We start from the raw sequence: 25948 nt of genomic DNA on the forward strand, positions 1-25948 counted from the left end.
TTTACCAACTGAACCTTGTGACATGGCTTAATTAGGGCCAGCTGCAGGGCTGAGAAAAGGTGCTTGACCTGGTGTGCTCCATAACTCCTTCTGGCAATCAGATGCCCCCTGTGGTCAGCACTACCACTATCCCAAACAGGCCACTGGCTTTTTAGCATTTTCTCAGATTAATGGAAAAGCAATTTCCTACAGAGTTTCTTTAAATGTTCCGACTGGGTACGGACCTCCAGTGAGTTAACACTTCCTTCCTCAAAAAGTCTGGTTAATTCTTTCTCTACTTTTAGAAGTTCCTTCTCACTAAAGATGACACACATTCTTCCCACAGTAAATAAGACCAATATATGACAGTCTTGATTTATAAAACACATATCAAAGGGTCTTTAAAATGTAAAGTTATTGCCACAGATAACTTTTTTTCTTTTTTGTAGTACTTGGAATTGGATCCAGGGGTGTTTTGACACTGAGTTACATTCCCAGCCCTCTTAATTTTTTTGAGACGAGGTCTCCCCAGGTTTCTAAAACTGAACTTCTTGAACTTGCAAGCCTCCCAAGTCACAGGGGTTACAGCCATGTGCCACTGCACCTGAACCACAGAGCTTTTAAATAGCAGTTCACTTTGTGTATTTGAGTGTGGTTAATTATAAAATATTATAACTTTACAGTAATATAATCATCTTTTATAAAAACATGCCCAAGAGTAAAGAACTGCATTTTTCTCTACCAGTCTATTTCTGCCACAGAAAGATAGTTTTAGAAGAATGAGCACATATGTGTGTACATATGCATACTTGCATGTTTCTGTGTGTATATGTATATATGTGTGTGCTTATGTTTTATGACACAGTGATTCCAGCTACTTCATCATAAAATAAAAATACTCTACTTCATCATTAATTATTGCTGATCAAGTAAAATATCTTATGCCAGTTCTAAGTTTCAAATCATGATCATGATGCAATTCTCGAAAGGAGTTGGCAGTAAAAATTAAGGTTTTGACATCGGAGTTGGGGGGAATAGAAGATAAAGGAATCCAATGCTATGATAGTTTGAGCATTCTTAAAGAACTTGTGTGCCAATAATTTTTCTCTAGGAAATGGAGAATTTCTTTATGACACATGATATAAAAAATTCTATCAGGTATAATTCTTCCAACAATCATGATATGAGTTTGAGTAGGAAAACTGGAAAAGTTACCCCTTGGGAGTATTCCAGTGCTCTGAGCCTAACCCAGAAAAAAAGGGAGCGGACAATAAATGTCCAAAATTTTGCAATCTCCAAAATTGTACACTGAGTGGATAGCAGGCCACAGAGAGAAAACCAGATTTCATTCTAAAGTCCCCACTCCCCAACTATATTTTAATATATCAGCATTAATGGACCATTGACAGAGTTCCCCAGAATGGATGACTGTCAATATGATACTCTTCTAAAGCTGGGGCCACACAGCCAAGAATCAACATTGCCTTAGAATTCTGCCTTCGATCAGTGTGATTTGCACTTTCCTTGAAAGTCAGCTTTCACGTAGCATTGTACTTGTGTTGAAGTATGTCACCTACCCGTAGGTTTGCCTTCTCAGAGGTATGTTGTCTTGATTGTAAAAAATACCTTATACCTTGGGAGACCTTCATGTTGTTTGATGAGACATTCAGCAGCATTCCTTCTACCTCAAAGCAGACAAAGGACAAAATTTGCAATAAAAATAGACGTAGAAGGGAGTGAAGATTTATGATGTATCCTTGGTACATTTTGTTTTAATAGTTTTCATTAGTCACATCTTGATAAACTGTAAAATTCCTTTCTAAATCTATTCCTGCCCCTTCTTTCCTTCTATTATTTTCTGAAGTAGAATAGTCTGTGCTTACTCTACAGATTTTGAGGTATACATCAAAGGAAAGCATGAAAGCATGAAGGGAGAAGAGTAAAATAATAATAATTTTTAAAAACTATGGAAGAAAAAACAAAAGCTAAAACTAAAAACAGCCACCCAAATTATTTCATGACTTGTGAGGTGAAGAAACTAGTGCGCAGACACACATGTTTTAATGAAAGAATCAAGGGTCCTTATGAAACTGGCACATGAACCTGTTGTTCCCATCAGATGAGTCATCAAAGATTTGACAGTTAATCTGAGTGGATCAGAATTACTCTGACAAAGACATGAGCACACAAGCACAAGATGTTCCTTCATATGAGCAGCTTCCATACTTCATAATCATAACCACCCCTCTGTTGGACACATTCTACATCATGGGTTTCACTTTCAATTCACCCTCGAAACAGCACCAGATGAAGGACATTTTTACTATAAGCCCCATTTTGCTGACGAAAATATTGAACAAGGTTTAGTGATTGGCTGGGATGACTCAGAGGGCCTGGTACTCATAGCCACGATTTATTACAGGATGATACAAGAGAAAATCGGCAAGGGGGAGCAGTGTACAGAACGAAGCCCAGAGGAAACCAGCACAAGCTTCAAAGTCCCCAGACACCAGTCAAGGCCAACCTCAGTGGCCTGACTTTCTAAGATTAAAGTGTCAGGCCTGCTCTGTTAACTCTTTCCTGCAGAGTAAAGCCTGGTCAACTACAGGCTAGCAGAGACCAGGATTCTCAAGGAGGGTCAGGGACAGGAAACACCATGTTCACTTCAGAGATAAGTAAACTGGGTATCTGAAAGGTTGACTACCATGACCAAAGTGCCAAACCTACAAAGTGGAAGAGCTGATGCCAGAATCCAAGTCTTCAGACCACTTATCAGATATTAAGAAAACAGACTATTCTCTGTTGTTGCCCATCTCTGCCATTGGAGAAGATCCTGATCAATTCATTTAACTTTTATTTATATACTACAAGATTTTATTACAGCCAGACAAAACAAAACACACAAGAAAATACAAGTTGATTTTGTACAGCTAACTTTTTGATCTGCATGATGAAATACTTAAAGCAACAGGCATTTCCAGTCTGCTATATTGGTAATATATGTTGGTAACTTCTAAATTCTTTACTTTTCCAGACTGAAGACCATTACTTGCCACTAATTTATTGAAAAAATTGACTTAGAGTAATTCTTAGTCACTCATAAAAAAAAATTTACAGTGAATGAAGAGGGAAAGGGAAATTTCTTGGATACCCAAGAATGTCAGCTAATCAATGCCAAGAATGATAGACTTGGGAATATTTTGGGAAGCGAAGCCCTCAGATGAAAGTTTGTTAGGAAATAAGATGTTCACACAATCTCAAAGTCACATGCCAGAAATTACATGTTAATTAAAAAGGAGCAAATGTCCCTTTACAAAGTAGAGAGATGGTGGCCATCAACCTTACCATGTGACCAAACTTAGCATGACTAGATGGCAAGGAATGTTATGTGGCTCCTTGCGCAAGGCAAGGAGTAATACGCCTCATCTCGGTGGGATCCTTTTATTTTATTTTATTTTTTTAAAGCACTTTTTAAAACTTTATTTTATTTTTTATGTGGTGCTGAGAATCAAACCCAGTTCCTCACATGTGCTAGGCAAGTGCTCTATCACTGAGCCACAACCCCAGCCCCATATTCTTTTATTTTTATTGGTGCATTATAATTATACATAATAGTGGGACTCATTATGCCACACCTATTTTCAGCCATATTCTTGCCCTGAGGTTTATCCTGTCTAGTCATAGAGAAAAAGAGTCAGACAAATCTAGACTGAGACATCCTAGAAGATAACAGGACTGAACAAAACTGACAATGTCATGAAAAACAACAGCAGCAAAAACCTACCAGTATTGTTCTAAATTAAAAGAGACATAACCAGCAAGTACAATGTGTAAACCAAGCAAACCAGGCCATAAAAGACATTTTGAGGTCAACGAAGGAAATTTATATACAGACGGGGTATGGTGTAAACCTACTGAATTAATATTTTCTTAGGTGTGCAATGTAAAGGAATGTCCCTATTCTTGGGATATGAAGTATTAAATGAGAAATAAACACAACTGCAATTAATTTTCATATAACTCATTACTAGAGAGAAAAATAAACGATATAATAAGTTAACTATGAATGCCATCTAGATAAATAGTATTCGGGTGTTCTAAAAAAATATTCTTCCACATCTATAGTAGGTGCAATGGCTAATTTTATGTGTGAATTTGGTGAGGCTTTGGTGCCCAATTGTTTAAAGATGCGATTAACATTCCAATCACCAGAATAAAGCAGATCCCATTCCACAATGTAGGTAGGTCCCATCCAGTGGGCTGAAGTCCTAAAGAGAGGAAAAGATGGAGGTTTTCAAGAGAAAAAGGACTTTGTCTTGGAGGCTGCAACATAGACCAATATATATCAGAGAAGCAAACAGAAGAGAAAGAAAAGAGAAGAAGAAAAAAAAAGACTGCAACATAGTAATTCTGTCTGGCCCACCATGCAAATTCCAAACCAGGACTGCAACAGAACCTCTCGCCAGAATCTCCCCTGACAGCTTGCCCTGTGGCAGACATGGCAGATGTGGTAGTCCCCTGGCCCCCTCCCGCCCTCTTCTCCCGCCCCCCCCCCATACATGCATGTATGTCCTATTGGTTCTGTTTCTCTGGAGAACCCTGTCTAATACAGGTTTGGAAATTTTCCAATAAAAAGTCATAAAGAACCAAAGATGCAGTTCAAAACTACAGTACTCATCTAACATGCACTAGCCCTTGGGTTTGATCCCCAGCACTGATTTTTTAAAAGAGTTGTGAGAAATAAAAACTTCTCACTTGTCTGTAAAATATGAGACAGAAAAATTAAAAAAAAAAAAAAAAATTAAAAAAAAGAAACTTCCAAGTCCCATTTCAACTCTAAGTAATAACATTTTTCCCTGTATTAAAAATTTTATTAGAAACAATAGTCATTTGCTTTGAACTAAATTTCATCACTTTGATGATGATGAAGTGGCCAAAAATCCAGTTATGAGAGTAAGAGGACAACCTACACAAATAAGTTAAGAAGCAATTCTGAAAAAACTGAGAATGTTGTTTTTATCCTTAAAAATCTACCAGTTATTCCAATTAAATATGGTAGAATTAATACATAACCTTTCTTCACATGGTTTTAAAAACTGGCTGAAAGAACATTTTTTAAGAAGTTTGATCGATAGGGAAAATAGAATGGGAAACAAGACTTTACCAAATGACTGATGTTAACTGGTTTGAAAGGTAGGAGGCTGGTACTGGGGAAATAACTACCTGCACAGACTGCAGGAGCTGAAAGCATACAGCCCAAGGAAGCAGATGCTAATGAGAAGTCAATTTCTTTCACAGAATTCCAGAAGGCTCAGAATGGAGGCACAAAGGACTTTCAAAGGGGAGGCTGAAAATGGGGACTTTTGAAGAAACTACATAACCATTCATTGACTAGCATTATCTCCGAAAGTACAATCAAGAATCATTTTATTTTTCTCCCTTTTGCCTTTCAAAGCCACTTTTTAAAATCTCCCTTCCTCATCTGGAGATGATCAGACTGATTCCATTGTGGCATTAGGAAAATCCTGTTTTCAACTTTTCTTTTGTTTCAGTTTTGGCTTTTGGTGCTGAGGAATGAACCCAGGATGCTCAACCACTGAGCTACAACTCCATTCTGTTGTTTTTGTTGTTGTTGTTGGTGGTGGTGGGTTTTTTTTTGTTTTTGTTTTTGTTTTTGTTTTTTGAGAAAGAGTCACATCAAGTAGCTGAGGGTGGCTTTGAATTTGTCATACTCCTGCCTCAGCTTCCTGAGTCTCTGGGATTACAGGCATGTGCCACTGTACCTGGCCATTGTATTCAAGTATTTTTGGAAGACTGTTTCCTGTTGCTGTAACTGAATACATGAGCGTCGTTGATTTATAAAGCAAAGATTAGCTCACTGTTCTGAAGGCTGAAAGTCCAAGACTGGGTAGTTACATGGAGTGAGGGCCCCGTGCTGCCTCATAACATGATGGAAAAAAAGAGTCAATCACTTTTGGAACAGACAAAACATGAGAGGTGTCCTCATTTTATAACAGCCTGCTCTCATTATGACCATTGCAGTCTATGAGAGCAAGAACTCCCTCACTTCCAAGACCATTAAGCCAATACCCAGAGGTATTATCCAAACACCTCTCAAAGGTCCACCACTTCTCAACAATGTCACATTAGAAAACAAATTTCAACACAGGTTTTGGAGGGAATAAACATTCAAACCATAGCAGGTATGTCCTGTTTTTTTGTTTTTTTTTAATTTATTTGTTTGTTTGTTTGTTTTGTTTTGTTTTTTGGTACTGGGGATTGAACTCAGGGGCACTTGACGACTGAGCCAGCCACATCCCCAGCCCAATTTTGTATTTCATTTAGATGTAGGGTCTCAATGAGTTGCTTAGTGGCTTGCTTTTGCTGAGGCTGACTTTGAACTCATGATCGTCCTGTCTCAGCCTCCCGAGCTGCTGGGATTACAGGCACGTGCCACCACACCCAGCTCATAGCAGGTATGTCTTGAAATAAAAACTTTCCCCTGTCATTGCACTTAAAGATTTTCTGTCTGAGCAGACCCCTTCTTGTTCCCCATGACGCTCTGCTGAAATGATGACAGACAGAAATGGAATGATGATTTTTGTTGTTGCAAATTCCTTATTCTATCTATTCTTCATTCCTCAGCTGCTGGTTCTTGGATCCACCAGGATCATGTGTGCACCATGAATAAGAGGGAACAGGAAAGGTCTTCTTTGTCCAGGACTATTAAAATCTGGGTTCAACACAAATAGAACTAAGCATAAGTATCTTTATTATTCCATCATTTACACTTACATGTATGAATTACTGAAACATAGTCTGTGACAAAACAAAATATTTGCAATCTACTTTACTTAGATCATGAAAAAATAAAGTTAAAAACTGTGATGCAAATTAGAGAAATGCAAATTAATACAACTCTAAGATTTTATATTACTCCTATTAGAATGGCTATTATCAAGAACACAAACAATAATAGATGTTAGCGTGGATGTGGGGAAAAAGGCACACTTTGACATTGCTGGTGCAGCTGCAAATTGGTGCAGCCACTCTGGAAAGCAGTGTGGAGAATCCTCAGAAAACTTGGAGTGGACCCGCCTTTTGACCCAGTTATCCCACTCCTCGGTTTATAACCAAAGGACTTAAAATTAGCATGCTACAGTAACACAGTCACATCAGTGTTTATAGCAACTCAGTTCACAATAGATTGTGGAACCAACTTAGAAGCCCTTTAAAAGATGAATGGATAAAAAAAACTGTGGTACATATACACAATGGAATATTATTCAGTCATAAAGAATAATAATATTATGGCATTTGCAAATAAATGGATGGAATTGGAGAATATCATGCTAAGTGAAATAAGCCAGTACCAAAAAACCAAAGGCCGATGTTTTCCCTGATAAGTGGAGAATGATATATAATGGGGGTGGGGGTGTGGGGAGTGAGAGAAGAATGGAGGAATTTTAGATCATGTAGAAGGAAATGAGAGGCAGGGGGGCATGAACAATGGTGGAATGAGACAGACATCATTACCCTGTGTACATGTATGATTACACAGATGGTATGAATCTATATCGTGTACAACCATACAAACAAAATAATGTACCCCATTTGGTAAAATGAATCAAAATGCAGTCTGTAAAAAATTTAAAAAAAAAATAAATAATTTTAAAAGACTGTGATGTATTAAAACCAAAAAAAAAGGGGGGGGGGGCGGGGAGGGTGTCCAATGCTCCTCTTCCATGACAAATGCCCAAAAGCTGGTTTTTGGTTGCATCCTGGGGCATACATAGAGTATTCACAACCAGCCCTTCCCATCCCCCACTGCCACAGAGGCCTCTGACCTACAGCTCCCCACAAAAGTGACGCACACTCTGTGACACCTTTTAGGCTCCCTTCCACTTGGGTTCTGATGTTGTACCTTACACAACACCTGACTGCTGGGGTCTCCTTGTCCCAGCAGTCAACCCTCTGGGACAGGGTTCTTATGAGGAATTTCTTCTATGACTCCTCTCTTCACTGTTCACATGGTCAGGACACTTTTGCCCCACAGAACTCTGGAATAGCAAGCTGCACTCACTGAAGGGCCCTCTCCTGACTCCCACCACAGGCAACTCCAGCCACTGACTTGTCCAAGGGTGAGCCCAACACCAGTGTGTGCTCCCCCATCTAGTGGGAGCACAAGTCCAGTGCTCTCAAGATCTTCAGGCTGCATTCCAGACCTTTCCTCACATAGGTAAGCATGGTGCTGCGAAAGTGAGAGAAACGCTCCCTCCCTTCAACCACAATAAGGAATGGTCCAGAAATGCCAAGCCCTCCTTACCTGACCAAAAATGTCTTTTGTTGGATTCCAAATAATCCTCTTCTTTTCATTCTGCTCAATCTCCAGCCTTCTCTTAAATATAAACTGGAGTTAAGTTTTTGTTTTTTTTTTACAGTGCTGGGGATTGAACCCAGGGACTTGTGCTTGCAACGAAAGCACTCTACCAACTGAGCTATCTCCCCAGCCCCCTGGAGTTAAGTTTTACTATCCTTTAGAAAGGTCTTTGGATATCCAGGCCAAGCTCAGTGGTGCATATGTGTAATCCTAGCAACTGAGGCAAGAGGATTGCAAGTTCAAAGCCTGACTCAGCAACTTAGGGAGACCCTGCTTCACAGTAAAAAATAAAAAGGATGGGGGATGTAGCTGAGTGGTAAAATATCACTGGGTTCAATCCCCAGTACACCCTCCCACCCAAAAGAAAAAGTTCTTTAGACACATATAACATGGAAGGCAGAGGTGCTTGTCCCTCTGTGCTCAGCACTGGAACCTCAGTGGAGGCCAGAGTCCCATTTAGTATCATATCTCGTATTAGGTTCATGTACACCTCTACGTCTCCACGCCCACCCAGCACAACCTGGTGACTACCTCTTCTTGATTCCAGTAAGAAAGGGGAGGTTTGTTTACTGGAAAAAATAAGCTACATAAGATCCAAGCTGGGGAAATCTAAACACTGTTGTCAGAGAGATAAGTGGACATCCACACTCCAAATCTATCCCTGTCAGATTCACAGAATATTGGTAGGAAGTTTAACCGTGTTTGAACTGTCTTGCTTTACAAACTGCATAACACCCTAAGAAAAGACCTAAAATTAATACTACTCGGCACTTCTCCAACAGAGTGGCCAAGTCATTTCCATGTGGTCCTGTAACTGAAAAAAAACAGTAAAGGCACCAAAGGGGCAGGTGCCTCTCTAAGTGTGTTCATGCCTCACTCTTACAAGGAGAACCATCGGTCACCAGACATTCGAGGATATCAAATGTCCTCAAATATTTGAAGAAAGTCTCCTACGTAAAGAAAGGCAAAGACCTCCTGCCCACAAGAAAAAGTGAAAACAAACCCAAAAAAAAAAAACAAAAAAAACCTCCACACCACAAAAAAGCATGAGGGGGACAGTGCAGAAAACAGAAGAAAAATCTGTAATAGTAGAAACATAGGGAAGACATCTCACTTATGTAAAATTAAAGGGGAAGGTTGGAAGATAAGATTGAGGAAATCTTCCTCCTACCCAAGAAAAATCAAACACTAGGAGAGAAAAAATAAGAGAATCAGTTAAGGAGGACAATACCAAACTAAGGAATTTAAGAACAAAGAAGGAAAAGCAGAGAAAAAAAACATCAAAGTATATGACCAAAAAATCTCCTAGGACCCCATGAATGTCATCATAAAGTTTCTAAACACTAGCTATATAAAGAAATCCAGAATGCTACCCAGATGTGGTGGCACACACCTGTAATCCCATCCACTCGGAAGGCTGAGGCAGGAGGATCACAAATCAAGACCAGCCTCAGCAAGTTATTGAGGCCCCATGTCACTTAGCAAGTCCCTGTCTGTAAATAAAATATAAAAAAGTCTGGGGATGTGGCTCAGTGGTTAAGTACCCCTGGGTTCAACCTCTAGTACCAAAAAAATAAAAAATAAAAATAAAACCAACAAAGAATGCTGCTTCAAGAACAAACAAACAAAAAGGTTACTTAAAGGATCTGAAACAAAAAGGTTACTTAAAGGATCTGAAATAAACATGCCCTTGGACTTCTCATTAGTGGCACAGGCAACGCAGTAAAGCAACTCCTTTAAAATTCTGATGAAAAACTATTTCTAACCTAGAATGTCATTCACAATCAAATATCACCCTAGTCTGATAGTAGAACCACGCATTTTCAAGCAATCATCTGCCTCTCATGCACTCTTTACCTGGAAACTACTGAGGAGACGTACCACACAAATGAGGAAGTGAATTAAGAAAGAGGAAGCCACCAGCTTCAGAAGACTGTTCGACTAACAGAGACAGAGAATGAAGGATGCCCAGGAGAGTCTGGAAAGGCAGCGGGGCAGCTGGCCTAGAGAAACCAGCATGAACTGGAGCAAGAGCCAGAGCGGGCAGCAGAAAGAGTCCAGGAAAAAAAAAGGAACTGACTAATGAGTACATTTGACTTACACTGAATGATACTGGGAGCTTATTAAAGAGTTGGGAGGATTTCATAATAAATACAAAGTAAAGGGAGCAAATGAAAGAAAATAGTGCAATAATTAACTTTAGGAAAAACAAAATATTGTGCAAGAAAAAATATGTAACCATGGTACACTACTTGGCTCACCCAGTGACTTTTTATTTTGGTACCAGGGATTGAACCCAGGGGTACTTAACACCTGGGCCACATTCCCAGCCCTTTTTATTTTTTATTTAAAGACAGGGTCTCACTGAGTTGCTTAGGGCCTCACTAACATCATTCTGTTTTATTTTCTTCATATTGTATCACTGATGGAAAATACTTTAAATGTTATTATATAAGAAAATTGTAATGATTTTAGCTAATATTGCTGTGGTACTTATCTTGGACCATGCATTCTTCTAAGTACTTTATGTATTTTATTTAATCCTCACACCATTTGTCTGAGGTGGGTATTATTATTACCACTATTTCTTCAATCAGAAAACTAAAGCACAGTTAAAGGCCTTGCTGGGTCACTCCTGAGCACAGCCAGAGTCACATGCCCACCAACTTCCACGTCACCTGGTCTTTTTCTCTGCCAGTTCCATGGGAACAGCAATTTGTCTACTTTTCACCCTCCTGGCCTTAAGACCTAGAGCAGGTCCTGAAGCTTATATAATGAGAACTCTTCATCTTTCTTCAATAAATTGATTATAATGATCTGAGATAATCATCCGGAGGCAAAAGAAAAGCAAGGGGCATATATTGTTTTCCTCCACAAACCACATCTCAGTTTTGTGTATTTTTTTGGCACCAGCTGTTCTGGTTCTCTTCATTTCAGAATTTTTTTTTTTTTTTCTTGTATCAGGGATTGAACCCAGGTGCTTAACCACTGAGCGGCATCCCCAGCCCTTTTATGTATTTTTCTTTTTAATTTTGAGACATGGTCTTGCTATATTGCTCATGGCCCGGCCAAATTGCTGAGGCTGGCTTTGAACTTGCAATCCTGCCGTCTCCAGCCTCCCTAGCTGCTGGGATTGCAGGTGTGAGCTATAGCACCCAGTTAGTTTTAGGATCTCTTTGTCAAGATATTTCTGTCTTCTCTCTAGGCTTCAGGACAATTCCCTCTATCTATATGTCTCTCTGCACCCCCCCCCACCCCACCCCACTTACGTTACACCTGTGTGGGCTCTTGTGTGCTACCCACTGATTGGAGGATATGAGGGTCCCACCTTCTAGTCTGTACCCAAGGTCACATGGGTAAGGTGGCTATTGTTATATGGACCAAGTGGATCCAGTGTGCCTGCTGCCTACGAACTTCCAGGAACTGCCAGAAGACTCCATAACAGAGTAGTGTGGGATTGGAAACTATTCCTCACTGGATCTTATAGTCTAGGAAGGAACTCGGAGTTCACCTATGCAGAAAAAGACGACTTGTTCCCAATAAAACAGAGCATTGCAGAGAGGAATGTGTTAGATGGTCGGTTAGCTCAAATGGCCTGAAAAGAGAGTTCTGCAAGAGTAGAGTTCTAAGACCCAAACAAAGGCCCAGCAAAATCAACTCATTCCTCTATATTTTTCCATATCAATGTCACATGACTTGTTCAGGTCGACATCATCTCCCTCCTAACTCACACCACAAGGAACTCCTATGCCTTCCTCTCCAGAGTATACATACTTTCTTGACAATAAATCTTAATTTAGCATTGCTTATAATCTCAGTAGTCTGAGAACTACCTCCATCATCAAGTTCCAGTTCCTTTTGTCTTAAAGTTTTTCTTCCCTCAATGGATCTCTTTCCTCTCATGTTTGACATGAACAGCAAGAAGAAACAAGACCAGCTGGGGATGTACCTCAGTGACAGAGTGCTTGCCTAGCAAGTGCGAGGCCCTAGGTTCAATTCTCAGCACACACCCCACACGCAAAATCTCAGTTGAATAGCTAACTTAATCACTAACAAGTTCTGCTTTCCATACAACCACAATGCACAATTCCACTGAGGATCCTTTTCCCCCAGTTTCCCTGAACCTTCTCTTCATTTCTTCCTCAGTCCGCATGGAAGCAGTTTTAATGGCTATGCTTCCATCAATGCTCTCTGATGACACAGGGATCCTCTAAGATGACCTGCCTTTTCTTTTTTTGCCAGGCTCCCCACTGCCTTCTGAGTCCTTACCAGATGCACCTCAAATGCCTATTTCTTTTTCTTTTTTCTTTTTTGGTACCAGGGATAGAACCCAGGATGCTTTACCACCAAGCCACATCCTCAGACCTTTTTATTTTTTATTTAGGGAGAGGGTTTTGTTAAGTTGCTTAGGGCCTTGCCAAGTTGCTGAGGCTGGCTTTGAACTTGCAATCCTCGTGCCTCAACCTCCCCAGTTGCTAGAATTACAGGTGTGAGCTACTGCGCCCGGCCAAATGTCCTTATTTCTACCAGCAGTCTCTTTAAGACCAGTCAAGCATTACCTATTGAGCTTCTTAAAATTTTTCCATCCCTTGCTGAATGCCGAAATTCAGTCACTTCTGTACTTTTTTTTTGTTACAGCGGACCCCTATTTCCAAACTATATTCCTTTCCTACTACCATTGTAAAAAAAAATTACCACACACTTTCTAACTTAAACACAAATTTGTTATCATCTAGTTATTTCTGGATGTCAGAGTTTAAGTCAATGTGTCAGCTGGGCTGCATTCCTCCCACAGATTCTAGACTGAGAAACTCTTTTCCTGTCTTTTCCAGCTTCTAGATGCCAACTGCTCTCCTTGGTTCATTGCCCCTTCCTTCTAAGCAGCAATGGAGCACTTTAAATCTCAATCTTGTCCCCACCCATACACACACACATCCCTCTGCTTTCACTGTCATATCATCTTCTCTGATTCTGACCTTTCTGCTTCTCTCCTATAAAAACCCTTGGGATTACATTGAGCATGCCCAGATGATTGAGGATGATCTCTCCATCTCAAGATCCATAATTCAGTCACATCTGTAAAATCTCTCATGCATGGAAGTTCCTGGGGAAATACACATCTTTTGGGGGAATCATTTAGCCAACCACACTCAACAACAACCTATTATGGGCCAGGCATTGGATTACTTATGATTGCACAGTGGTTAAAAATTGGATATGCGTCCTAGCATATGCCTATAATACCAGTGGTTTGGGAGACTGAGGCAGGAGGATCACTAGTTTAAAGTTAGCCTCAGCAACTTAGTGAGGGTCTAAGCAACTCGGCAAGACTCTATCTCTAAATAAAATACAAAAAGGGACTGGGGATGTGGCTCAGTAGTTAAGTGCCCCTGAGTTACCAAAAAAAAAAAAAAAAAAAAAATATATATATATATATATATATATTATAAATATATATATATATATAATATATATATGATCTAGCAGGAGAGTCAGACATCAACTCCAAATTCACACAACTAATGACAAACAGTAAATAATTGAAAGCTAAGTACTATGAAGGACTAGAAATCACAGGGGTCAAGGGATCTCTTAGGAAGCAACAGCCAATCTGAGGTTGGCAGGGTGGAGCCACTGAATGAGAATTGGAAGAAGGCCTTCCGAACAGAAGCATCAGCAGTGCAAAGACCCTGAAGAAAAAGATCTGGGGCATGAGGGATGCAGAAACAATGGCAATAAGGTGAGGCACCAAAGGCGACAAGGACCAGATTCCTCAGTTTTATTCAGAAAAATAACAGAAAGGGGTTGAGTACTTTTTAAACTAAAGCGATCATGCTGCTCTGTGGAAAACAGATAGGGTCTGGGGATGAGGGTGAGCAAAAGTGAATACACAAACACCCGGTGAAAAGATGACGGTTGCCTGAACTGGGCACAGGGCAGTTAAAATTTGTGGATGATGGATGGATCTGGAGAATATCATGCTAAGCGAAATAAGCCAGACCCAAAAAACCAAAGGCTGAATGTTCTCTCTGATATGTGAGTGCTAATTCACAATAAGGGGGCGGGGGGATGGCTAGGGAAGAATAGAGTTACTTTGGATTAGGTGGAGGTGAATAAAAGGAGAGGAAGGGGCATGGGGTAGGAAGGATGGTAGGATGAATCTGACATTATTACCCTGTATGCATATATGACTACATGACCAGTGTGATTCTACATCATGTACAACCAGAAAAATGAGAAGTTATACTCCATTTATGTATGATGTATCAAAATGCATTCTACTGTCATGTATAACTAATTAGAACAAATAGTTTTAAAAGACATGAAAAGAAAAAAAAAAAAAAAGAACTGAGGAGATATGACATATCTTGGATCAAAAGTAATCCACAGGGTTTGTGGTGACTTAGGGTGACTTAGGTCTGGGGTATGGCCCCAGGTGTAGAATGCACACGCGGAATGTAGGGAGTTGATGAAAACAATCAATTAAAGCGTCTGAGATGCCAGGAAGGTGGATGCGTCATCCTGAAACACAGGAAAGGGAACTTGGAATGCAGGAGAGAGTCAGGAGACAAGTGCTAAGGTCTTCAGTGGATGAAGGTTGAGTGACCAGGATGTCAATGGTGGGCATAAGGCAAAGAGAGCACCGACTGCGGCCGGAGTAGCAGTGAGGACATTGCACAGGAGTGCAAGGTGGACATCACCCTGGCAGGGTGAAGAGGGGGGGGCAGAGAGAATGAGCACCTCCACTGTGGAGGGAGAAGCAGGGACACTCAGGGAAGGTGGACGGGAGTCTACTGATATTGGTTTGCAGAGAGCATCATGGAAACATTTGGGTGGAAGCTTCTAGAGAATTGAGTCAAGAGAGAAAACCAGAGCATCAACAGAAACTGAAGGTGATGTGGGGAGTGTAACAATAGCGTGGGATGAATTTAATTGGTGGCTGGGCTGCCGGTGTTGACCATCGATGGTGCATTTTGTGGAGGATGCTGGAACTCTGGCCTCTCTGTGTTGACCAGTGGGCTCCCGCTTTTCCTCCTGGTCTTCTGTGGTAAGTGAACGAGTTGAGTCTGGGTCCAGGAGTCTGGAGTTGGATGCAAGAGCACCGTGCTCCTACTTCCTTGTTCATCTGATCTTCTTTCACAGTTCTGCCTGAACGTCCTGCTCCTATAAAGGCTTTCCTAACTTCTCTGACTAATCTTTTTCACCCATGACTGTACCTTCCAGAGACTTCCATTCCAGCACTTATTATATTTTATTGTGTTTGGTTTTTTATTCATTTCTCTCCCTGAATACAGTGTTTCTCAAGAGTAAGAATGATCCTAAATTATTTCTGTTTTCCTATCACCTAGTACAAAGTCTGGTAGCCTTAGACAGAGCTACATAAGGGTTTAATTATACAAAGAATGGTTTGCAGGTAATTATTGCACCATATAAACAATGAATTAAAGGAGTTTATATACTCAATAAGATAATTTACTATAAAATTTGGTGTACACATGACATTTAATTTTACTTTCTTAAAAATTTTCAGTTAGTTGTAATTAAATACATGGTAAGCACTATCAAGTAATATGTTCTTGGTATGTGCTATTTACCCAGTATTTCAGATACGAGATATTAAATCAAGGGGCACTCTACCACTGAGTTACTTTCTATATCTTAATTTGAGACGGGGATCTTACTAAATTGCTTAGGGCCTCACTAAGTTGATGAGGTTGACTTTGAACTTGTGATCCTCCTGTCTCAGCCTCCTGAGCCACTGGGATTACAGGTGTGTCCCATCCCACTCAGCTTCAGATAATCTTGTAATGGCTCTTACTTTCACTACAAAGTCTTTTCACTTTTAAAAAAATGTAATGTTGAATATAATTAACTCACAGGCATCAAAAATTAAACAGAAACATACACAATGCAAAAGTTCATAGTGATTCTCTACTTTTCCATACATGGCATGTTCACTTGTTCATCCCCCTACCCCCTCACACACTCTTTTCAAGACCTGATGAATGTGTTGGTGACTTTCAATCTTTTGTTATTACAAACAAAGCTACAATAAATACTCTAGTTCATACATCACTTCACACATATGCAAGCAAACACAATGTGTTTCCAATTAAACTAAGCTTTAAAAATGATGCTGAATCATTAAATCTACCTCAAACTATTCAGTTCTCCTCATGTGATTGCAAGTGATCCCTCTGTCCTAACTATGAAGTGTTGTCCTTCAATATCAAGATAGACTGATGTGCTACTGCACATAATGTTCTAAAGTTAAGATAAAGGAAGGTACCAGTTAGCCAGCAGATGTATAATGTTCAAGGTCTGCACTGAATTATTAAGAAACATAAACCTTGCTGACATCCTACATCCACATATTTACTGAAATACGACATCACTAGTAAAATATTTGCTCTAGTATTACTGAATTTTAAAGTGCCAGTTTAGTTAAATAACATCAAGCTTTAGAACAACGAATGAAAGCATACATGGTATTACACATTTTTAAAATAAACCTAAAGACTCATGGGAAACTATGAGGATTGCCAAATATAAATGGTTGTTCTATATAACAAAAAGAAAAAGGAAATAATTATCAGGATGCCTTGGAAAGTGAATACAGCAGGTGATAGAATACTTCACAGGAAATCTGAGGAGTCCTGTTTCTTGAGGAATTTACATGGAATAGAACTAAAAGCTAGAAAAATAAACTCAAGAGAACAAATCCTTCTTTGGCAAAAGTAAAGGCCCCAAATGACCTAATAGATTTTTCTTTGGAAATTCTAGGATTCAATGAACACTGCTTCTAAGTGCCTCTTTTGTTGGATTTGTTTGTCAGTGTATGCATTCATTAGTTTGCTTAAAAACCGCATTGTTTGCAACAAAGAAAAACATGTTAAACAGTATTGGAATTGATTAATACATGACTTTGTTCTATATTCTAAATCCATTCTAGGGTGTTTCCCTTTACATATTGTCTAAATCCAAAAACAGCAGCGATCGAATAGACTGGGCATCTCTAACGTTCATGTGTTCAGTTCATACTGCTATGCAGCACCTTGTCTGAATGACTTTTGTCAGAATCATTCACAATCTATGTACACTTAAAATCTACCCACCACCTGTATGCAGCATCACCACTGATAGGTTGTAAAAAAATCGACCAGAAAATAGTATGAGTTTGTCAATAGGCGCTAAGACATGTAAATACTGTTCTCTGTCTTTATAACTCTTTGTCAATGCTTGACTCCAGAGAAATACAGATGTGGAAAAAATGTATGTGCTGTTCAAAACAAAGAATTATAAAACGGAATCAATTGGATCTTGGGAATCTAGAAATAAGCACTTGATTTAATGTATCTAATACCTGCAAAGCCACCAGGTATGGAGCTAGATTCACACTTGAGTGGAGGAAAAGGCTATTCACAGATTTCAGCTGCAATCAGCATCTTATTTTCTGACTTCAAAATGCAACCCCATTCTTACCTTTCCTCTACCCAACCACATTCCTTCAGCTGTAAAAGCCTAGTCACTGTTTTCCAAGTGTGTGAGGAGCGAGCTGCACTGTGAGCCATGGGGTGGAGGTAACAGACAGATGGAGGGAGTTAGATACCAGTAAATGGGAATGGGAGTGCTCACTTCCAAGACCAACTCCTCTGTGATGCTACCAGGAATAAATACACCAAGGAGTGGTGTACGAGAAAAGAACAGAAAAAAGTCTCATGCACAAAACTAAATTCAGTAGACAAAAGGGAAGTCATAGATGTTGAGCTGGTCAGTCACATTAGCAAAATAGTACTTTGGGAAAATTAAACTTGAGACCAGTTTGGAGATTTATTTGAATAATTCAAGTAAAAAGTCATGGTAACATAAACCAGTACGCTGGCAATAAGAAGGAGAGAACATATAGATCCAGAGATAGTAGACATGACAGGGCAATGTGCCTAATGACTATGAGAGAATAAGAAGTAAAGGTGGCTGAACTTAGGTCAAATACCTACCACTGTTACGCTCAGGTGTGGCTAAGGGGTGATCACCTGGTAGCAATGTGGCCATCTAGGCCCTCCCCTTTGACTTGTACTACAGGTAAGGGGAGTTATCTAAGCAGGAAGTTTAGGAACTCCAAACTACTATACTCCACTAAGAAATTATTTATTAATCCTGTCTAAAATCACAGAAACACACTTCAAAACTAGCTTAAGGTCAAAGAAATGTGGGTGCAGTTCTGAGAATCCAGTTCTAACACTATGATTACGGACCTTACATCTTTATGAGAAAAAACATGAAACTGATGACTTGTGTGCTGTAAAAACCAATCTACTATTGCTTTCTCTTTGGAATAAAGGATCTAGTCCAGTGCTTTGAGCTTTTTCAACTTTCAACAGAATTGTAGAGTTCTCATTTATACATTTTCGTATCTCACCTGATTACAGAGGCCCGAGTTGGTAGCTCTCCACATTGTGAATAATTAGATCAGTTCATTATTTTCCATATCGTCCACGCTATGTGGACCCTAGTTTCTTGTTTTTAATAACAGATGATTTAGGTGTAAAATTTTGTGCCTCGTTTTGCTGGAAAGATCAACCACACTCTCATAAAATTTGAAAAGTGGTATCAGACCCAAGAAAGGCTACAACCACAGGAGGGGCGGACAGCACCCTGCAGAGCCCTGGAGGGCACACTGGATATTCAGACATGGCTCCCAGTATCTAGTTTCTCATTATGCTCTGCCATTTGTGTTCTTAAGCAATTGTAGTAAACTTCCTGATCTTTAATTTCCTCATCTGTAAAACAAGGTTAATAATCTCCTAATGATTTCCTCATATGAATGTTTGGAGGTTAGAATTCAACGTTAAGTAGTTTATGTGGTATTTAGAAATTATAAAGCATCATTTTCTTGGTTAAGCAAAGAAGTCCTTCCTCAAGCCTGGCTTTCCTCTATAAGCACCAGCATTGACCTTGTAAGGAGAGAACGCTCACCAAGGCTGAAAACCAGGGGATCCTTGAGTAATACATTATGCTTCCTTATGTAGACTTTGCAGCTCCATTTTAACTCTGCCTTCTGTCTTTAAAGTTCACAGAAACCTTTATTGTGATTCCATGATTTCAAATTCCTGAACTAGCATACAGTATTAAAATCAAAACAATACAATATTGTATCTCAATCAGTTAAAAAGAAATGCACTTAGCAAAGTCACCCTTGTATGGAGTGGTGGAATGTTATTAAAACTTACCCTGTGTTCCTCCTGTGCAAATCCAACCTTGGCCTCATTCCAAGTGCATCTCAGCCCCATCTCTTTGTCAGTTAAGCATAAGACAGCTGCAGCATGTTTGAGCTAGAATAGCCCAACAAGTGCTCCTTCCGTCTAGACATATAAGGAGTTAGAATCTGAACTCTTACTTTATTCCTGAGGCTTCTTAAAACTTTCTGAGCAGATAACCATCTACAGTCAAAATAGCAAAAGCATATCTTTATGGAATATTTCCAGGATATAAATGATATTGATAAAATATTTAGATCTACACTTCAAAATGAAGAACTAACAAATGAATCTGGCTCGTTTCAGATAACTTGTAGGACAATTTTTAATAACATTAAGCTGAGTTTTACAAGAATTTCACAATTCTTCAATTCCAAAGAAACATTTGGCTTTTTAGTTCAAATTATTGCTGTCATATGTCATTTCCTCTTTTTTTTTTTTTTAATTTGTCTTCTTTTCTTTCATTCTTCTTGACCATTCTATATTTTCGGAACTTGGTTATCTTTTTCTTTAAGATTTTTTCTTTCCCATTCATTGGTGAATACAATAAAAATGTTTTGGAAAAAAAGTTGTGGTCTATATGATAATACAAAAATGTGTGATATGCTTTGATTATTAATAAGGTGATCTAATTTCTAAGTAACTTTAAGGATAAAGTATGTAATTTGAAGAGATAATTTAGCTTTGTGGATTTAGGAGAACTAATTATATGAGTAGGGTACAATTAGTACTTGAACACTGCCTGGTGTTATAGAAAAGACTGCTTCTGCTTTGATTTTGCATTCACCATTGACATTGTGAAATCACGGACCAGGTGTTACAATGAAAATGACTGAAAATATCTGCTAAGTTATGTTTAGGATCCAAAGCATCCCAAGTGCTTAATTTTGAAATATGTTAAAATATGAGTTGCATCTCCCATTTATGTCTCAGTTGATTTATATAGAATCAATTTCAGTGGCTGTGGTTGAATGGACAATGGCATGCGTTACCAAATGGGCTACAGAAACTCAGTAAAGCTCAGCAGTAGGAACATTTACCATATGTTATGTGAAATGTTTAGAGCATTTGGACAGCTGTTCAGGGGATAAGCTACACACAAAGGGTGCACATATTTACAACTGTCAAATGAACAGATCAGCTACAATTTCCTCCTGTGCTCAAAAAGAATAAGAGAATTATATAGAAAGTAAAAGATAGCTGAACAATGTCTATCATGGAAGGTCCCAGATTTTCACTCCCTTGAGCATGTGCTGAACATTCCACTGGATTCCCTAGGGTGGTATCTGTTATTGAAAAGAATTGTGGCTATCAAGTCTAAAGAGAAAGAGAATGATCTGCATCTTTCTATACCAAATATGAAAAGTTCATTTAAAGAGAAGCCCACAACCTGAAACCCCAAAATATATAACCAACTTAAACAACTTGAGATGGTCACAGTTCAGAGTTAACTCTTCATTTATGCACAGATAATTTACGTAGAAGCTCAACTCTCTGGGGTTAATGAAACTATTGTCAGTTTTCCAGCTACTCACTTCCCCTGTTTTATTTATAGATATGACAAATAAGAAACAAAATCTGTAATTATGGAAAATTAGGAGAGTCATAGTGAGTGCAGAAAAACATTAACTGGGTATTAACTCTTAGCACACATATCTGTTAGGATCAAATGATGTTTTCAACTTCCTTTAAAAAGATTTCAATCCATTTCAAATAATTAGAACTTCTCAGGTTCTAATGAGCTGATCAGCAAGATAATTTCTTGCATACAATGAAAAATCTTTAAAATTTTCCTTTCTCTCTACAGTTCTAAAATCAAATGAAGTTACTCATTATTAAAACTCCCCAGATGAAATGACTGAGATTACATTTAAAAAAATATATTTTTCTTAGTTGTTGATGGACCTTTGTATTTTATTTATTTATATGTGGTGTTAACAATCCAACCCAGTGCCTCACACATGCTAGGCAAGCGCTTTAGCACTGAGCTACGGCCCCAGCCCTGAGATTACATTTTTGTCTGCTCCCCCACACACACTCTGTCACAATTTTCCTCTCCATCCCAGATTCCACCCTTTTGTTAGGCCTGCTTAATTAGCTTTGCTTCTCTGAGCCTTGCCTGAGGGGCCACATGGAAATGTAAAGACCTTTGCACAGTAGGCCTAAGCCTTCCCCCTACACACAGGGACAGTACTGGCCATGGAGATCAAGCTTCTCTCTCTTAACCACACATCACCCTCCTGCCCCCCACTTCCCTTGCCTCCATCCATTTCAGATATGGGAAGCTCTTACATCTTCAGTTTAATTCCTTAAATCATAATGTGCACTTAAAATTTTCATACACATGCTATTCAATTTATATGCTACATTTCTTATTCAGTCACTTATTCTACATGTGCTCATCTTAAAATACAAGCTCCCAAACTCCATGGCTGGAAAATTTGCTGAGGACAAACACAATCATGGTGCTGTGTGCAAACCTTTTTTAAAAACACAGACTATGATTGCTAAGTATGATTTACTTATACATTGCTATGTATAAGTAAAAGATAACTAGAAAAGTGTTGTCTTAAATGTTTCTATTAACATATATTAATGGGCTCATTAATGGGTTCCAAGGAAGCCTGCAGCATGCACTGATTGAATCCAACTTCTCTTTCCACCCTTCCCAACCTGGAGTAATTGATAGTAAGTATAAAGACCTTGAAGTCATAAAACAAAGGAACCTCCTGTACTCCTGAGATCATGCTGGAGTAAAACTGGTTCTTTCCTAATCTTAGGAAGCATCAGGAAACAGATGAGATTATTTGAAGATACCTTCTAGTTTCCCATGTTATAAAAGTGCCTGGTAAAAGGGATAAGGGTTTTGGGATTCATGTTAAAGGACCCATAAACTTACAAAAATACATCACCAGTCACAACTTCACCTGGAATAGGGACATGCTGGAAAAGCAGGACTGAGTCTCATAAATCTCTCCTTTTATCACTAAAACTATACCGAAGAGTTGTTTTTTTCTACTAAAATTAAGCAGGCATGAGCAAATCACAGAGTATATGTATAGGAAAAAAGAATGCTAGACTTCTCACTGTGGTTCTTTTCCATAATCTTTTTAATACAAAATTATAGTTGCCACTTGTTTACTGCTCAGTTGCAGTGTGAACTGTTGTTTGATGAAAAAAGCACCACTTACTTATTACTGTTTCTCAGTGAAACTGTTTGAGGAGGGACATGGTTAAGGGCAGTTGAGAACACCACTTCATCTCCCCCTTTCGAAAATGAAACGTGGCTTATTTCTTCCCAAAGTTCAGGTTGCATTGAAGGAATTTCTTAATTCCAAGATGCTAGATGGCAGCACTACTTGTCCAGGCTTCTTTTACTTTGAAAAATCAGCTGCTTTTTTGGTTTTCAGGTTATTGCAGATTTTCCAATGTGAGACCAGGAAACCGAACACTTAGCTGTGTACATCTCTACATTTAAAACTTAAGAAGCAATTGAAGCTAGGCTAATTATCTTTAATCAGCATTAGAATACAAGCCATTTGGGTGCTCAATACTTTAATAAATGAATGCCTTAGGCTTATATGATTTGTAACTCACAGAAGCTTCCACATGAAACATTTAAAAAAGAGCCTCCTGTGTTTAGTACCTAAGAGAGAGTTTTCCCTCCCTCAATTTTCTCTTTCATTACACACACCCAACAGGAAACCCCGTTTGCAGCCAGGGACACCCCCTAAACACTCTCTCCAAATCCCCCATCCCCAGTGCATCTTAAAAATTAAAAACAGCTTCCTCTTTCTTTTCAAACTTCGAAATAAGCAGAAGAGGGAGCTGCGAGTAAAGGGAGCTCTGAGCCGCCTGGTGAGTCGGTTCACAAATGCAGCTTTGAAAATGCCCCGAGAAGGCACGTCTTGCATGCGGAGGTTAAAAAGTCTAGCAGAATGGAAGGTCGCAAAGAACTGTGTCTGACAAAGAAGACATCGCAAACATTTACAGGGAAAGGAACCAAGTGGTCCTGTCTTCCCCCGCTTCTGCCAACTGCGTCCTTCTTTGAAAAATCGATGGACGGTTCGATTTTTGGGGCAAACATTTTCGTCAAATACAGACAAAATCACGAGTAGTTACCTTCATTGTTCTGTTGGCTTGGAGGGTAGTTCGAGCAGGGCGGAGGGCGAATCCCACGTGTCCTAGCCGCTGGCCGCGTGGCCCAGGTGGGCGACTGCACAGTGCGGTCCGGCTGCCGCGCGACTGGGGAAGTGTCTGGGGTGGCGGCGATCACACGTGGCGGGCGAGATGGCAGACTGGCCTTGATGCAGCGGAGTTGGAGCCCTCCAGCCGCTCGCAGATTGCATCAGCAGGAAGACTTGGAGGCTGTTTCCCCCAGACCGCCCCCAGATGGTGGAGTCTCTCCCAGCACCAAGGTCCGAGTCAGCGTCCTGCCCCGAGCCTGCTCCGGACTCACTCTCTCACCAGTGTCCCATCAAGTCATCACATGCTGCCTCCGAACTGAGGGGTCTGAGTGTGTATCCGAGTGTGGAGATGCCGTGTACCACTTACGTGAGCACCTCAGGAAGAAGAGGAAAGAAATCGATCTGAGATCGAATTTAATTGCCATTCCCCATCACTCCCTTACAGCCTCTAAACCTCTGCGCACCCAACTTCTGACTTTTCCAAACTGTTTTGCATGCTGATATGGCCTAAGCACCCCCTTGCTCAGAATTACATAGTGGATTACCATTGTGTAAAGCGAAAAGTTTAAATGTATTTCTGCACAGTAAAGAAAATGTGTGTTATTTTTTAAGTTCGCCCGTCTTCTCCTCACCTCCTTTTCCAGTTCCCCACTCTACCCTCAGATAAAACCATTTTTGGCCAGTTCCTTTTGTACCTAGGAAAAACTTTTTAAATCCTTTAATTTATACATATAGAGTTCTTTCTGATATGAAATTGCCTGCCAGTTCAGGTTATCCCTGTAAATTTCTGCCCAACCTGGACACAAAATCTCCCCAAATGCTGCTTTTCTGTGCCCAGCCCCAGGCCAGTCTCCGTGATTTTAAGGGTTGCCTCCAACTTCCTCTTTGTCAATTGGCAAGTTCCCACTTTTGTAATCTGAACTGAAGAAGGCTTTGAAGTCGTTGCTGACTCCCTCAAACAGAATCGGGCTCTTTGTATATGCACTGCATTTTGTCCCAAATTCTTTTCTTTCTTTCATTCTTTGTTTTGCAATGCTGGGAGATCAAACCCAAGGACTTTTGCTGGTGAGGCAAGAGTTCCACCACTGACCTACATCTGCAGCCCAAAACCAGTGTTCTTAATACTGCTTTAATTATTTGTTTGCACAGATGTTTACTTCACTGGATCATGAGATTCTTTTTATTTTTTCTTCTTCTTCTTCTTCTTCTTCTTTTTTTCTTTTTGGTACTGGGGATTGAACCCAGATGAACTTTACCACTAAGCCATTTCCCAGTTCTTTTTTATATTTTATTTTGAGACAGGGTCTTACCAAGTTGCTTAGGGCCTCCTTAAGTTGCTGAGGCTGAGTTTGAACTCATGATCCTCTTGATTCAGCCTCTTACTCACTGGAATTACAGGCAAGTGCCACAGTACCCAACTGATCATGAGATTCTTACAGGCAGATACTGTGTCATGGTCATTTCCCATACCTTAGCATGTGAGTGTTGAATACAAATGTATGGGTGCATAACAACTATTGGTTAGATGAACGAATGATTGCATTATTTATCTAACAGCTATATTAAGTTATTTCTATATGCCAGGCACTGTGTAATCCGCTAGGGATAGAGTAGTATTCAACAACAACAACAAAAAATCCTTACCTTCATGGAACTTATATTCTAGCTTGGGAAATAGAAAATAAATTTTAAATCAGGTAGCAAAATGTACATCAACTGATGACTAGATAAACAAAGTGTGGTGTATGTTATGGTTCAGATATGAGGTATCCCCCAAAAGCTCCTGTGTGAGACAATGCAATAAAGTTCAGAGGTGAGCCGGGCATAGTGGCACACACCTGTAATCCCAGTGACTAGGGAAGCTGAGACAGGAGGATTGCAAGTTCAAAATCAGCCTGAGCAACTTAGGGAGGCCCTAAGGAACTTGGCAAGACCCTGTCTAAAAATATAAAAAGGGGGATGTGGCTCAGTTGCTAAGCACACCTGGGTTTAATTCCTGGGAAAGAAAGAAGGAGAGAGAGAGAGAAGAAAGTTTAGTTTAGAGGTGAAATGGTTGGGCTATGAGCCTTAACCAAATCAGTGTATTGATCTACTTGAATGGATAACTGCAGGCAGGCAGGTAGGGTGTGGTTGAAGGGGATAGG

The 25948-nt window shown here is 39.7% G+C and overlaps 1 protein-coding gene across 2 annotated transcripts in view; it reads right to left on the reverse strand.

The window, feature by feature from the left end:
- Positions 1-24612, reverse strand: part of Bcat1 (branched chain amino acid transaminase 1) — a 104250-nt gene extending 79638 nt beyond the window's left edge. Inside the window, exons 1-2 of one of the 2 annotated variants that reach the window (XM_047551003.1) lie at positions 24437-24612; positions 23740-24179 (exon numbers count right to left, since the gene is read on the reverse strand). In XM_047551003.1, the coding sequence (XP_047406959.1) occupies positions 23740-23745 (6 nt within the window). In that variant the 5' untranslated portion in view covers positions 23746-24179; positions 24437-24612. Of the gene's footprint in view, positions 1-23739 lie in introns of both variants that reach the window. The other variant, XM_047551002.1, reaches the window with a different exon arrangement.
- Between the last annotated feature and the right edge of the window lie 1336 nt (positions 24613-25948).

This window comes from Sciurus carolinensis, chromosome 4, assembly GCF_902686445.1.
Source record: "Sciurus carolinensis chromosome 4, mSciCar1.2, whole genome shotgun sequence".
Classification (NCBI taxonomy): Eukaryota; Metazoa; Chordata; class Mammalia; order Rodentia; family Sciuridae; genus Sciurus; species Sciurus carolinensis.